Source organism: Ictidomys tridecemlineatus, chromosome 7 (assembly GCF_052094955.1).
Source record: "Ictidomys tridecemlineatus isolate mIctTri1 chromosome 7, mIctTri1.hap1, whole genome shotgun sequence".
Lineage (NCBI taxonomy): Eukaryota > Metazoa > Chordata > Mammalia > Rodentia > Sciuridae > Ictidomys > Ictidomys tridecemlineatus.
The window spans coordinates 91,990,701-92,004,449 of NC_135483.1; the positions used below are offsets into that span (position 1 = coordinate 91,990,701).

The window sequence follows — 13,749 nt, forward strand, 5'->3', positions numbered from 1 at the left end:
ACTATTCTGTATGTCATCACACATCTCTCAAGCATCAAGTCACTACACAACACACGGAGAAAACTACTGCTTCCTTATATTCACTAAGCAGGACTCACAGAGGTGTGCCTTGGGCAGATGTGGGTGAGGCCTGTTCTGTAATGGTGGAAATTTTACTTAACAAGGTGGCCATGGATGGTGGAGCTAGAATTTGCACACCAAATAAAGAAAATTCCTGCCTTTCTATCTTTTTTTTCACTTTGCCAATATTACCACCCACTGATGTAATGAGAGTCACCAAATATAATTAGACTTAGGATAGAGGTACAGATTGACTTTTTATATTTGAAATCAAGTGTTCATATTTTAATTTCTCCCTGAGGGTTTGGCACACCATACATCAGACCATCTGTTTGAAATTATACTTCATAATGGGGTTAAAAAATATCTTTTAAGAAAGGCCAAATAAAGAGTTGTGTACATTGTAGATGGGATCCATAATAATTAGCTTCTTTGTTCTCATATTAAACTTTACATTAATATTGTAGGAAAGACATTTTAATGTATGATATGAATTGAAATACATTTTTAATTTTTTAAAAGATGTATCACTAGAATATTTCTCTAACATGTAGTGATCATTAAAGACTAAAATTCCTAGAGAATTTATCAAAATTAGCTGAACTACATTAGGCAATATAAACTATATCATTACATTTATTTTTAGTGCAAATTTTATTTTGCACTAAAACTTCAATTTTTAATTTTAAAATTTTTATTATAGACAATTCTATATAAATTTATTTCTTCAATATCTTAGAGTGCAATGCATTTTTATTTCTGATCTATCATGTGTTGAAACATAGTCATGAATTCTCTGCCAAGGGTGAGCCAGACAAATGTTCTTTATCTGTTTTAAAGAATAATGAAAAGTATTGATTCCCAAACTATTGCATTCATATAAGAGTTAAAAATATACCATAATTATATATTTAGTATGAAATATAGAAAGCTAATTCTATTAATTAAAATTAAAATACTAATTTTACATTGATAGGAAACATCCATATTAATTTATTTTAGGACTTTCAAGCTTTTAAAATACTTATTATTTTGCTATTTCCTCACAGTATTACTATGAATGTAGCTTGGGCCATTTCACTCTTCTCAATGTATAGGAAAGAATTGACTTAAAAGAGTGAAGTGTTACATGGCCTTTCTAAAACCACTTTGTTTTAGAAGCTGGTAGAGTTCTCCAGTTTCTATTTAAATATCTCCTCATTCTATAGTTAGCTGCTAGATTCTGTTCTTTCTTCACACAATTGTCAGAAAGAAGTCTGCAAAAATCTTAATCAGATCCTATCACTCACGTGATTAAGCCTTGGTACCAAGTGACCATTTTTTTTTTTTCAGGAGATAGCCCCAAATCCTTCGTAGTGTCCAGCCTCTGCTGTTTCCACCTTTATCACATGCTGTGGCTGTTCCTTGCTCATCAGGCTTCAGCTACATGGGCCTTCTCTTTGTTCTTGCCATGTGTGGCAAAGGAGTCTGCCCTTGCTGCCCACTCTGCCTGGTGTGCTGGTCCTTTATCTTCACCCAGCAGCACTGAGTGATCACAGAGGTTTTGGTGTCAATGCTACTCACTCAAAGAAGCCTTCCTCTAATCCACCACACCACATCAGTTCTTCTTGCTTCAACAAACCTTTAATTACTCATCAGTTGAAAATGACATGTTTTCCTTTGCGGTAGTTTCTTTGGCACCTGCCACTGCTCTGTGAGTCTGTTGGAGTCAGAATCATGTCTCTTTGGTTCATTGCTACCCTCCAGAGCTGGTCAAGTGTTTGGCACATAGTAGCAGCTCAGGGAACACATAAGTTCTAAGAGAATGAATGAATCCATTTGGCGGTACATAGTTCTTTTCCCCTTTATTAAATGAGGGAATTATCAGAATTTTCTCCTTCCTGGGAATGTGCATATAGAAATGACTTCTGATACTTGAATGATTTAGGCAACTGTTAAAACATTAGTAGAACAGTTTTTTTTTTTAAATACAATGAGTTAGAAGCTAGAATATCCTCCCTTTGAGGTTTAATTAGAGGATAGCTTAATTAGCATGAGTTAATGCAAGCTCTGTTGCTGTGTGAGGGCTATGATTTATAAACAAAGACTTGGACTTAAGATATGATTTGCAGAACAAAGATTGGACTTAAGATATTCTTTGGTTTTTATGTTTGATTCTTTGTGCTTCATTCAACTCTTTGCTTGTCCTTGGATAGGGAAAGTGCTTTGGATTTCTTCACTTGATTCTGATTTCTTTTTTCTCTATCATGATGTACAGTCAGGCCAGCTATAACATGGCATATATATTTCTAAAAATTACTGCGCTCTGCAAAACCACACAATAGAAACCATAAGGCAGGGAATGTGACTAGGAATGCAATACTAAAAATTTTGTCAGTGACACCTTAAAAAAAAAAGAAACTAATAAAAATGGTAGTGGAGTTTTCCATGCGTTAAATGGTTAAGAAATACATAAATACTGCAATGAATTTGACATTTTACCTTGAAAAAGACCTACAGTTGACTTGTGGGTGTGGGCATCAAAAGCCATGCAGCTGCTAAGTTATCATAGAGTGAGCACAGAATGATTGTGGCTCATGATGTGCACAGTGGACTAAGGTCTGTTTGAAATGTGGGTATTTTGTGTATTTCTATGCAACTTGGGTCAGCAGGGTACAATATTTTTCTCATGAATGAAGTTGGGCAGAAGCAAATGTGAGATTTGTGTCATGCTCAAGTTGTTCCCTGATTTATCAATTGCACTGGAACAAATTTGTACTTTTAAGAGAAGTATAACAGCAGATCTGACTCAAGTGAGTCCACAAAGAAAAGAATGTTGATTGTGTGTAGTAACTGAGTATTTTTATTGGTAAAAATATATATAATGTAAAATTCCCATTTTAGCCATTTGTACCAAGTTAGCCTAGTTCTTTTCTAAGACCAACATTTTTTTCCTTTCCAAAGCTTTCAGAATATCACATTCTAAAGTGTCAGTATAAAATTTTGATTTTTTTCTGATGTTGATAAAAGTAACTGATTTGGGAGTTAAAAATTGATTAAGGACTCAAAAAAGATTGCTTCACAATTGATAAGTGAATGTTTCTAGTAATACTATTAGGTCATGTGCTAAATGTAAAAAGTGCATTTGCACTTGCAACCTACTCATCATCTCCAACAGATGTTTATCCAGCTGAAAAATTATGACAAATGTATATGGAAAATAACAACAGCATAACATTAAAGGTGTTAAGTATAGTAGGCGCATTTGGAATCCAAGGAAGGGAGAGAATGATGGTCTGGTGAGGAAGAATTCCAGAAGGTGTGGCTATAGCTGAGCCTTAGAGAGGCCCTTGGTTTCCAATGGAGACCTTGGAGAGTATTTGAAGCAGAAGCAAGGACATGGTCAAAGGTGCAGAGGAAGGAGGATGTGTAGGCATTTTTAGAGGATAATGATTTATTTCTAGATGAGACGCTGATATTTTCTTCAGGACAAATTCCCCCTCATAAGTTAGAACTAAAGAAAATTCATCTTTTGTGTCACTTCCTATGAGTACGCCCCATGTGATGGATCGCATTTAACCCTGAGTGATCCATGAGACAGAGTAATAGAATTTGATTAATGGCAACATAGAAGTCTCTGCTTCTCTTCTTTCCTGTTAGTAATTTATGTTCCTCATAATAAAACTATGCATCTTTGGTTTTATCATAGAATTACATATTCATATAGAAAGTGCTCAATTTAGTAGCAGCAATAAGTACGGCATGCTTAAAAATGGCAATAAGAATAACAGAATCCAAACAAAACAAAAAGAGAATAGCTAAATCAATTTTATAAGGAGGATCTAAGCCCTTGCAGAACCAACTACTCTGAGTCATTCTATCTTTTGATCCATAGTCTCCATTGGTAAAATGATCTACTTATCTAGAATTATAAAAACAGTAGGTGATTTGGCTTATTTTTATCTCTGAAAACCTCATATGGCAAAATTAAAACTCATTCATTATCTTGTAAACTTGAAGGTTTTTGTCCTTTTATGAAAACAGTAATATAAAGAATATGGCAAAGATTGAGAACATGAAATAATTTTGAATAGATATATATAATGCTCCTATTAATTACTATCTGAATTACTTTGCTTTCGATAGTCTTTTGGAGTCATCATTCTTCATAGAAAGCAACTTGGTTTAGGGGAAATCATAAAATTTTGGAATCAAATCATCCACTACTCAAAATCTGTTACCTTTTGGTCTCTGTGAAGTTGGATACATCATTTACATATCACTGATCCTTGGTTCCCTCGTCTATCACAATAGATAAATAACAGAATCTATTTCATGGGGTTGTCACAGGGATGAAATTAACACATATGACACTCACGCTAGCACTTAGGGACCAACAGCTATTACTAGTTATTTTTTTGTCCTAAATACATTCTTGAAAGTTCTTCCTTGTGTCTTTCACAGCATGAGAAGCTGATACATGAACTGGAAGAGGAGAGACACTTGCGTCTTCAAAGTGAGAAGCGGTTGCGGGAGGTGACCCTTGAGTCCGAGCGCAACAGAGTTCAGATGCGCGGTCTGCAGCGGCAATTCTCCAGGTACTGTTCTTGACTGAGAGATGTCCCTTTGTGCACCCTTGGGCTATGTTTTCATTGCTCAAGCTCATTTCCTAACACTTTAGATTTTCTATTTTGACTAAGCCATCCTATGACATCTGGGCCAATTTTCTGAAACTTTTCACTTACCCTTGAAGTAGTCTCGGCTATATTGACACTGGTCGCCTGCTTTTTGCCCCAAAGGCTTCTCAAAATGTCTTTTGTGAGTATGCGTTGTCTTTGTGACCTATGACCATGTCCAGTGTCAGGTCAGTCAGAGAAATGAGATTGTGCTTGTCATCCCAGTCCTAGTAGGTGAGTGTGGATCTAATCATTCAGAAAAAAAAAAAAAAACTCATTTAGGGCTGTCATAGCTCAGTGGTGGAGCACTTTCCTAGTATGTGTGAGGCACTGGGTTCGATCCTCAGCACCACATAAAAATAAATAAAAGAAAGTAAAGATAGTATATCCATCTAAAACTAAAACAAAAAGTTTTAAAAAAGAAAAAAACTTATATATATGTGCTAAAGAAAAGAAAACAAAGCAAAATAAAACAATGCATTCCTTTTTTTTTTTTGAAAACAATATATTCCTTTCTTTTAAAAAGATGTAACTAGCTGAGAGCGGTGACACAAGGATGGAAAGTTCAGATCCAGCCTCAGCCACATAGTGAGGCCCTAAGCAACTCAGTGAGAACCTGTCTCTAAATAAAATATAAAAAAGGGCTGGAAATGTGGCTCAGTGGTTGAGCGCCTCTGGTTTAAATTCCCGGAATCAAAACTTAAAAAAAAAAAAAAAAGATATAACTAAAATTTGAAGGGAGGATTCTGAAAAAGGAGCTATTTTTGGATTTGATTCTGGCATAGTTAGAATCTTTCAACTGCAATTATAGTTAATATGGGGCCAGGTGACAGTTCAACCCATTATGTTAAAATCTATTCAGTGGCATGGGAAAAAAATAAAACTTGTACATTTATATTCCTTAGACCAGATACAGGGCCCCGGTGAAGGACAATATGCTTTTATTTCTATTTTTCACCATTTATAAAATCAGGAAAATAATTTGTTTCACTTCTCCAACATGAACTTATCCCAAGCAGTATCATGTTTGGGCAGTTGCTTTACAAGGCTTTGCCAGCGAACTGTTAGGGATCTTGCCTTTAACTTGTCACTGGGATTTGTATGATTATAGATCAGTATTTGATGCTCTAGATTACTCGTTATGAAGTTATATAATGGTAGTTTAAGTTTTTCACATGTTTCAGGGAGATCAAATTTCAGCCTTCAGGTTATTTACCTCACTGTGTCTAATATGATGATTGCTGTGACTCTGGTTTAAGGGCTTCTTAAGGAACAAAGCAGGAAGAGTGGATGACTTCTCTGTGTTCAGGATCATAAGTGAACGCCCTGTTAAGCTATACAAGATCATGATAATGCACAGGTGCTGTAGAAATGCACCAATTGATACTGTAACAAATCTACCCTCCATCCCTCTCAGGCTGTTACTGACACTACTTTATATCCTCAATTTTTCTTCCATTTGGTGGGAATGCTCATCAGTGTCCCAACTGGAAATAATAGATTCCCCCCAAACCAACTTTAAAAGAAGTATCATTTTTTTTAAATACTTGCCATTTTAATGATACAGGAAAGGAGGAGGCAGATCTTGCTTTTTTTCTGTGTCTAATCGAGATGTCTCTATATTCAAGCTATTGATTTCCATGATATGAGACACATGGCACAGTGAATTATTTTCATATGATGCCGGGTCATCTGCTGTACATCAGATGACAATCCTATACAGATTTGAATTATAGAAGAGCAAGACTGTATCCTAAGCTGAAAGAAAAGATAATTATATGTATGATAAATAGTGGTTGATTCTACATACTGCTTTTGTGAGGATTTTTTTCCCAGTATAATCAGTTTTCTTATGTAAACCTTCATTGAAACTGAAAAGTTCAAGTCCAATTACAGCTAGACAACTAATATAAATCAGTGAAAGATGGAGGGGGATAAGCATAAATAAAAGATAAGATAATTACACTATAATTTGGGGGAGATCTAATGAACCACATCTGATAGCCTTTCATAGTTTAAATTTTGGTTTTGAAGATATTTCTACTAATGCTTATTTAAATAATCCTGTTAATTTAAGTCTTTATAAAATTTTCAATATTATAGAATATGCCCTCGGACATGTTTAGCATTTAAATGTTCATATAATTTATATAATCCAAACTATTACATTGAATTAAAAATTTTATATTCATAATTTTATCACTTTTACTCTGGGTTGATCAGTTCATTTGGTATGGGGTTATTATTTGGGATGTGGACATAATTTGTTCATGAGCTGAGGTTTCCTTTTAAGATTGTTCATAATCTCCTATCTCAAAGAATGTGGCATGGCTTACAATAAAAGGTAGATTTACAGTAAGGCTGAAAAAATAAAAACAGAAAATAAAGATCACAAAAGCAGAATGTCAAATAGGCATAGTCACCTAGCCCAACAGGTTTTCTGAGAATGAGTGGCTAACGTGTTGCAAAGGAAAACACAAGAGGTATGTAATTGTTATATCATAGTCAAAGGCTACTGTTTCCTAAATAGAGAAACACTATCTATGGAAATAAGTTCATAATAGAATGTATCAGATAGGGCTCTTCATAGGAGACATTGATGGATACAATAGACATTGGTTCAAGATGATGAAAATTAGGATAATTCTTAAGAATGCTACTACTTCCACTATGTCACTTAAGTCTGAAAAGTTAAACAGTTTATGAATTTTGTAATACATGAAGTAAGAATATCAGGTTTATGTCTGAAGGATCACTTGAAATAAGAACTTTTCTATTGCCCAATGCTTTTAAGTCAACCACTGTATGTACTTTCTATTTTTTTTTTCCACAGAGCAATAAGATACAGATGCCTGAGTTTGGTTGTACGAAGGGTTTCTTGGTATATTTGATAGCATAATAAATAGGGGAGCCTTTCATATAGCACTTAAGGGCTTCCAATTTCAGCTTCAGAGATAATATGAGGCAATGGAGAAGGAACTGAATAAAAAGTTAGATACTGAACAGTTAGGGGCATGTGGGAGATGGTGTTCTTCAGATGCCAAGATGAGTGATTGAAGAAAGCAAGTCTAGGTTCTGGTTTATGATATTTCAGCTGTGTGCTAGACCTGATGGCTTGAAGACACACAGCAAATCTGAACATTTGTGATTATCTGTGTTAATGAGTAATAGGGTCACTTACGATAAAAATACATAAAACTGTTTGAGTGAGCAGTTCCCTTTATATCACCCTCAAATTTCCATCCATGATGCCTTCCTCCCTCTTGACCTCTGATTAGGGTATGATGAACAGCAATGGTCCAAACTTTGGACAATAAAAGACAAAGAATATGCAACCAGAAGCCACATAATCAGCTCAAACTCATAAATCAGAAATTCCCTGCATGGAGAGGGTTGCAGACAAATATAACAAACTTCTTCTGGCCATTTATATTCCTTAATGTAAATGCAGAGAAGAAAAAAAAATAGATACTTTCAAATTAAGCCCTCCCCACTGTTGACAGAACCCGTTTAATAAGGGGTACCTGAGGCAGGTGGTGGTGTCATTAGGGCCTTCTCTTGCTGCTGTTGTTATTTGGTGATATAAATTAAAGATGCTTTCCAGATGTGATCGTGATTGCCTAACCGCTGTCTGGAGGAATACATGGCTGGGCATATTTTATGAGGGATTCCTTTTGTAATCATTTGTAATTCCGTAACTCTCTTCCCACCCTGAGTGCTTGTTGGAATTGTGCTTGTGTTGCCTGCCAACTTAGTGGTGTAGACTGAGGCTATGTCTCTGCCTTCTGGTCTGCGTCAAGAAATAATAGTTTAGCCCAAGCCTCTTTATTCTATTGGAGTTAATGAACTGTTTGCACAACAGCTAGATTCATTGGGAGGAGCACGTTCAGGAACATCACCTCCAAGTTGGGTGGGATTTGTTGACTTGTAATAATAGCTATTTTTAAAAAATAGGCTTGTGAAGTCCTAAGCATTTCTACAAGAACTGATTTTATATAAACCATATATATAATCATATGTACAACACCATATTATAACATAATTGTAAATGAGAGAAATTTTGTTCAGTCTCAGGACAGCTAGATTTCAGACTTGTTAATGGATTATGCTGATGCATGAATAGTCAGATGAAATTAATGATTGACTCATTCGAAGCTTTAAATTAGAATTGTTCTGGCAGATACGCCACCTGGCTGCCACACTTGAGAAACCCTCTTTGGTTAGCAAACTGTATCACATTCAAAGTTTCAGGAACTCTTTATATTCCTTAATGTAAATGCAGAGAAGGAAAAAAATAGATACTTTCAAATTAAGCCCTCCCCACTGTTTACAGGGCCCTTTTAATAAAGGGTACCTGAGGCAGGTGGTGGTGTCTTTAGGGCCGTTTATACACCAGGCACTGTACATCTAAGCAAGGGGAACAATTAGGTTTTGTCATTCTTAATTATCCAGAATATTTAAAAATCAACCAAGTCCATTCCAGGATTTCCCCAGGATTTCTCTGCCCCTGTTCTGTCCTTCCCCCTGGTGCTGTGATCTGCTGCCTTGGAGCTGTCTCTTTGCTTACAGTAATAGGGATTCTCCTGTCATAGTTGATTGCTATGCTTAAGTGCAGTCTGCTGCCTGCTGAACTTCAAGGAGCCATAAACGGGTATGGTTTCACCACTTGACTTGTTTACTGGTTGCTATTCACATTATGGGCTCTCAGAGACTTTATGAAATCCTAGGGTTCATATTCTGCTGCCCATTCTAAAGCTGTAGGCACCTGGCATAGAAGTGAGTGTGAAAGAGGATAATATGCCCTTAAATGTGCTACCCACGTACTCCGTTCTGCCTCTATATCTGTCTGGTACATTAAAAGAACATTTTCTCTGCATCTTTAGAAGGAGTGAAATACAACAAGATGAAAAAAAGCTATCAATTGACCTTTGGACAATCAACAGCTCTTCTGTTCCTCTTCTACATCTGTTCCCATCTCAGATCGTTCATCAACTTTAACTCATCTCTGTGGCCGGCTCTCCTGAGTGCCTTGTTCCTCCTGATGAATATAGAGAGCAATTTTCTATTGATTTGGAGTTGCTATTTCCACACCATCAGCAATATTTCTAGCTGAGACTTTTCATAAAACTGGGGGCCCCTCTCATCTGCCACTCTGTGTAATCTACCAGGTTTAAAATGGCAAAGCAGTGTTGGTCCAAGGATAGAGTTCCTTCAAATTACAACAGATGAAAGAAAATATTTTAAATGCATATTTAAAAATGCCTGTTTAACATGATACAGATCATGTTTTGATGTCAGCAGTGTATATCTCAGTGATCTAGCATGTAAGCTCTCACTTGAGCAAATGGGGGAGGGGTGAAACCAACTATGTGCAGAACTAGAAAGAAAAGCTATTTTCAGCTCCCTGGGTAACTACTGACTTACCGAATATGGAACATTCCTTTATTCCTTTGTGTTTCTGTTTATGCCTTAAAAGTGTTGACATAGTCACACATTTCTTCTTAAATTCCTGTTAAGAGCTACTTGTTGTTGGGCAAGCAACATGGAAGTTGTATCAACTATTATTCATTCCTGATAAGACACACAATATTGATACATAGTGGAGTTTCCATTTCATTTCAAGGAGCTGTGTTCTGTTCAGTGGCTTGTGTATGGCCTCATTTTAGTTCCACTTATATGTAGCTTAATAACTCTGGTTAAGTCATTTGACCCTTCTGGGTCTCAATTTGTTCATTTCTAAAATGAGGAAATTGGATTGCATTATAGTTTTATAATGCTTTTTATGCTCTTTTGAAGACAGCACCTTAGAAAATGAAGTGCTTTTGTTTATTGGGTGAAATAATAATTATGCAGTGATAGCCAGGCCTCGGAAGTTTCTGACAACGGGCTTTCATGTGAGTGTTGGAGTGGGCTAGCTGTCACCACAGTGTCACTCTGTAGGGCTGATGGACCATGTCTGTTTTGGTTACTTGACTGTGAAGAAGTCAAGATTAGAAAACTGCCAAGACCAGATGAAAAATTTCTTTTGAGGATGGCCAAAATTAAATTCTAAGGAACTTTATTGGCAAAGGAAGTTAAGATGTTCTACAGTGAACATGATCGTTATCGCTCTTGGCTCTGATGTTGTCTCTTTTAGGATTTATCTGAACAGGTTTGGAGGAAAAACCCTCAACAGAGAGAACTTAGTAATAATCATAATTGTTTTCACTTCTAAATAATTTCTTTGAATAAAGACATCATAAAAATACCAGTGATGTAGTCTCTTTAGTACATATATTTTCAGGGACTAATGTGTCTCTATGTCCACCCCAATACATTCTTAAGAGAGGAAGTCTGGGATATAGAAGAATATTTTTCTCTTTTACAACTGGAAACTAAATTTATTCCTGCTTGATAATAAAAGCTTATTTTCTTGGTCAGGTTTATAGAAAGACTGGTTTTTTACAGTGTACAATTTGGTAAGTTTTGAAAAGCATATACTCTCATGTAACTACCACCATGATCAAAACACTGGACTATCTCCATGTTCCTGATAAGTTCTCTACCTATATCTCAATCCTCTGTCAAGGAATAATCTGAATTCTCTGACTATAGATTTGTCTTTTCCAGAAAGACTTGTTCTTTCACTTAATGTGATTCTTCTGAGAAGTCAACATAATGTTCCACACATCAATGATTCATTCATCCTTATTGCTGAGTAATATATTCCTTATACAGATAATACTGTTTGTTTATCCATTCACTTGTTGATGAACAGTTGGAGAGAGTATTATTAAAGTTGGTATAAATATTTATGCCTGGATCTTACAGGGTGTTGCCTTGTCTCTTGGACAAATAGCTAGAATGGAATTATTGAGCTGTATAGTAAGCATTAGCTTCACTTTATAAGAAACTGCCAAATCGTCTTCCAAAATAGCTGTGCTATGTTGCATTCCCACCAGCAAATCTCTAGTTGTTGCACATTAATAGCTATTTCTTGAAAAAACATACATATACAAAACTACTCAAAAACTTCTTAGTTTAATGAATCATTCTTAGGTGAATACCCTTGTGACCAACACTAGGTCAAGAAAGAAAACTGTCAACCTCCCAAGATCCCTCCAGGTGAGCCTTCCCAATCTTATCATTCACCCAATGAATAACTTTAAAACAATAATCTCCCTGTTTCTTTAGTAGATTCATAATATATGTGTATCCTCAGATACTTTGATTTAAACTTGCCTGTTTGTTTTAGAAGATGAATGTATCTTTTAAGTTTCTTTGCGCCTATAAGTTACTCTCTATCCCTTCCTTTTCTTTTGAATTTATCTGTTAAAGAAGAAAGATCATTTGACTTGTAGGATTACTAAAGTCAAATTTTTGTTCTTTTAACTGTTCAGTGTGTTTCTATGGCCTTATGTTTTCTGCAAATTTGCAGGTATTTTCATACATTGCTCCTAATGATCATTTAAATAGTTAAAGGTTGTTTCATCCAAGCAGTAAAGAACATCTCTCTCCCTCTCCAGTACCTCTCTGACTTTGCTGTCAAAGACCTTTGCCATGGTAGGCATTCAGTAAATATTTGTTGGTTGAAGAATGGATGAATGAATGAATGAATGAATGCAGGAATTAGTGTCTTTCCTGAAGTAGAAAGTACAAGGAAGGATTTTATGAATAGTGTGTTTATGATAGAAATTTGCTTCCAAGGGAGATGGTAGAAAGGCCATTTCTGGGGATCTTTAAAACTTTGATAATAGTCATCATTCTTAGAGTTATAAACCATGATGGCCTGGGAGGATGAAGACCTGATTTCCCATTCCTGGGCTTCTATGATAGAGTGCTCACCTATAAAAGATGAGTTGTCTATTTCAGAATACTCTTTTGCAGAATTCTTTTCTGCAGGGCACTAAATGGAATTTGGTGCATTGAAAGTTTACTTCCCATAGGGTGAAGTTTACTTTCAGAGAGTGTTTTATGACCCTCTGATAACATTGCTCTATGGTTGCATATGGGTCAAGTGCAAAGGCAGCAGTCCCAGGAGTATAGATTATTGTTCTGATGACCTCCATGGTCTATAGACAGTGCATTCAATGAGAAGCACTTTCACAGAGCACGTCTCTCAGTGCTGACTACAAAACTCTTGTAACTATTCTTTAAGATCCTTTGTTTAACTTGTGAAAAATAATTCAGTTAAGATTGTCTTTGTTTATAAATGTCTACATCTGTTACTAACCAACAGCCTCCAGCTTTTAAGAATGTTTACTGAGAACAAAGTAGGGAATTAGCTATGCTGAAGCTATGGTGTTCTGACAGAAGAAATGTCTTGTAGTTTTCACTAAATTGTGCTTCAAAATTCTCTTCACATTTCTCCCAACCAAAGGTTTTCACCTGTCAGGCATAATAGTAGCAAGAGGCAGGATGCTTTTTTTCTTAAGATGGAAATATGAATTTCTTTCACATATTTAATTCCTAAAACCAGTTAAAGGTGTTACATTTTCTAATAAGCATTTTAATTAATATTGATATCAACCTGGCTATAGAAATGATGACTGTACTTTACACATCATTTATTTGTCATTGTTTCTAAAACCATCCTCTATATTATTTCATTTGATTCTTACTCTAGCTTAATACATGATAGGGAGAACATATTGTATCATACATCTAGTAAAAACAGAATACAGACTTAAAAATGAAGTCACATACTTTTGGACCTGGCTAAAAGGATTCCGACCTAGAACTCAGGAGTTCTGACTTCTGGTGACACAATCCTTCTGTACCCTCATTCACTCATTTTTTACTTTATAATCCATGATAGAAATTGCATCTTGAGTGAAGCACTTGTATTCCGCACAGAATTTAGCCTTGAATTGCAGATTTATATGCTCTGCTGCTGATATTTTAAACTTTCACCCACTGAGATGATACTGACGCAAAATGTAGGCCAAAGGTATAAATGAAATTATATCCAACTAACAGGAAAATTTTGGGACCAACATTTTCCCATGTCAAAGTGCATAAAATGATATAATATTTTTTGTCTATAGTGCCTCAG

General features: G+C 35.6%; 1 protein-coding gene across 7 annotated transcripts in view; it reads left to right on the plus strand.

Moving 5' to 3' along the window:
- The window catches only part of Nckap5 (NCK associated protein 5), a 910,861-nt gene that overhangs the window by 478,370 nt on the left and 418,742 nt on the right, over positions 1-13,749 (plus strand). For all 7 annotated transcript variants that reach the window (XM_078017217.1, XM_078017216.1, XM_040294086.2 and 4 more), the window contains one exon: positions 4,504-4,637. In XM_078017217.1, coding sequence (XP_077873343.1) covers positions 4,504-4,637 — 134 coding nt within the window. The remainder of the gene's footprint in view (positions 1-4,503; positions 4,638-13,749) is intronic.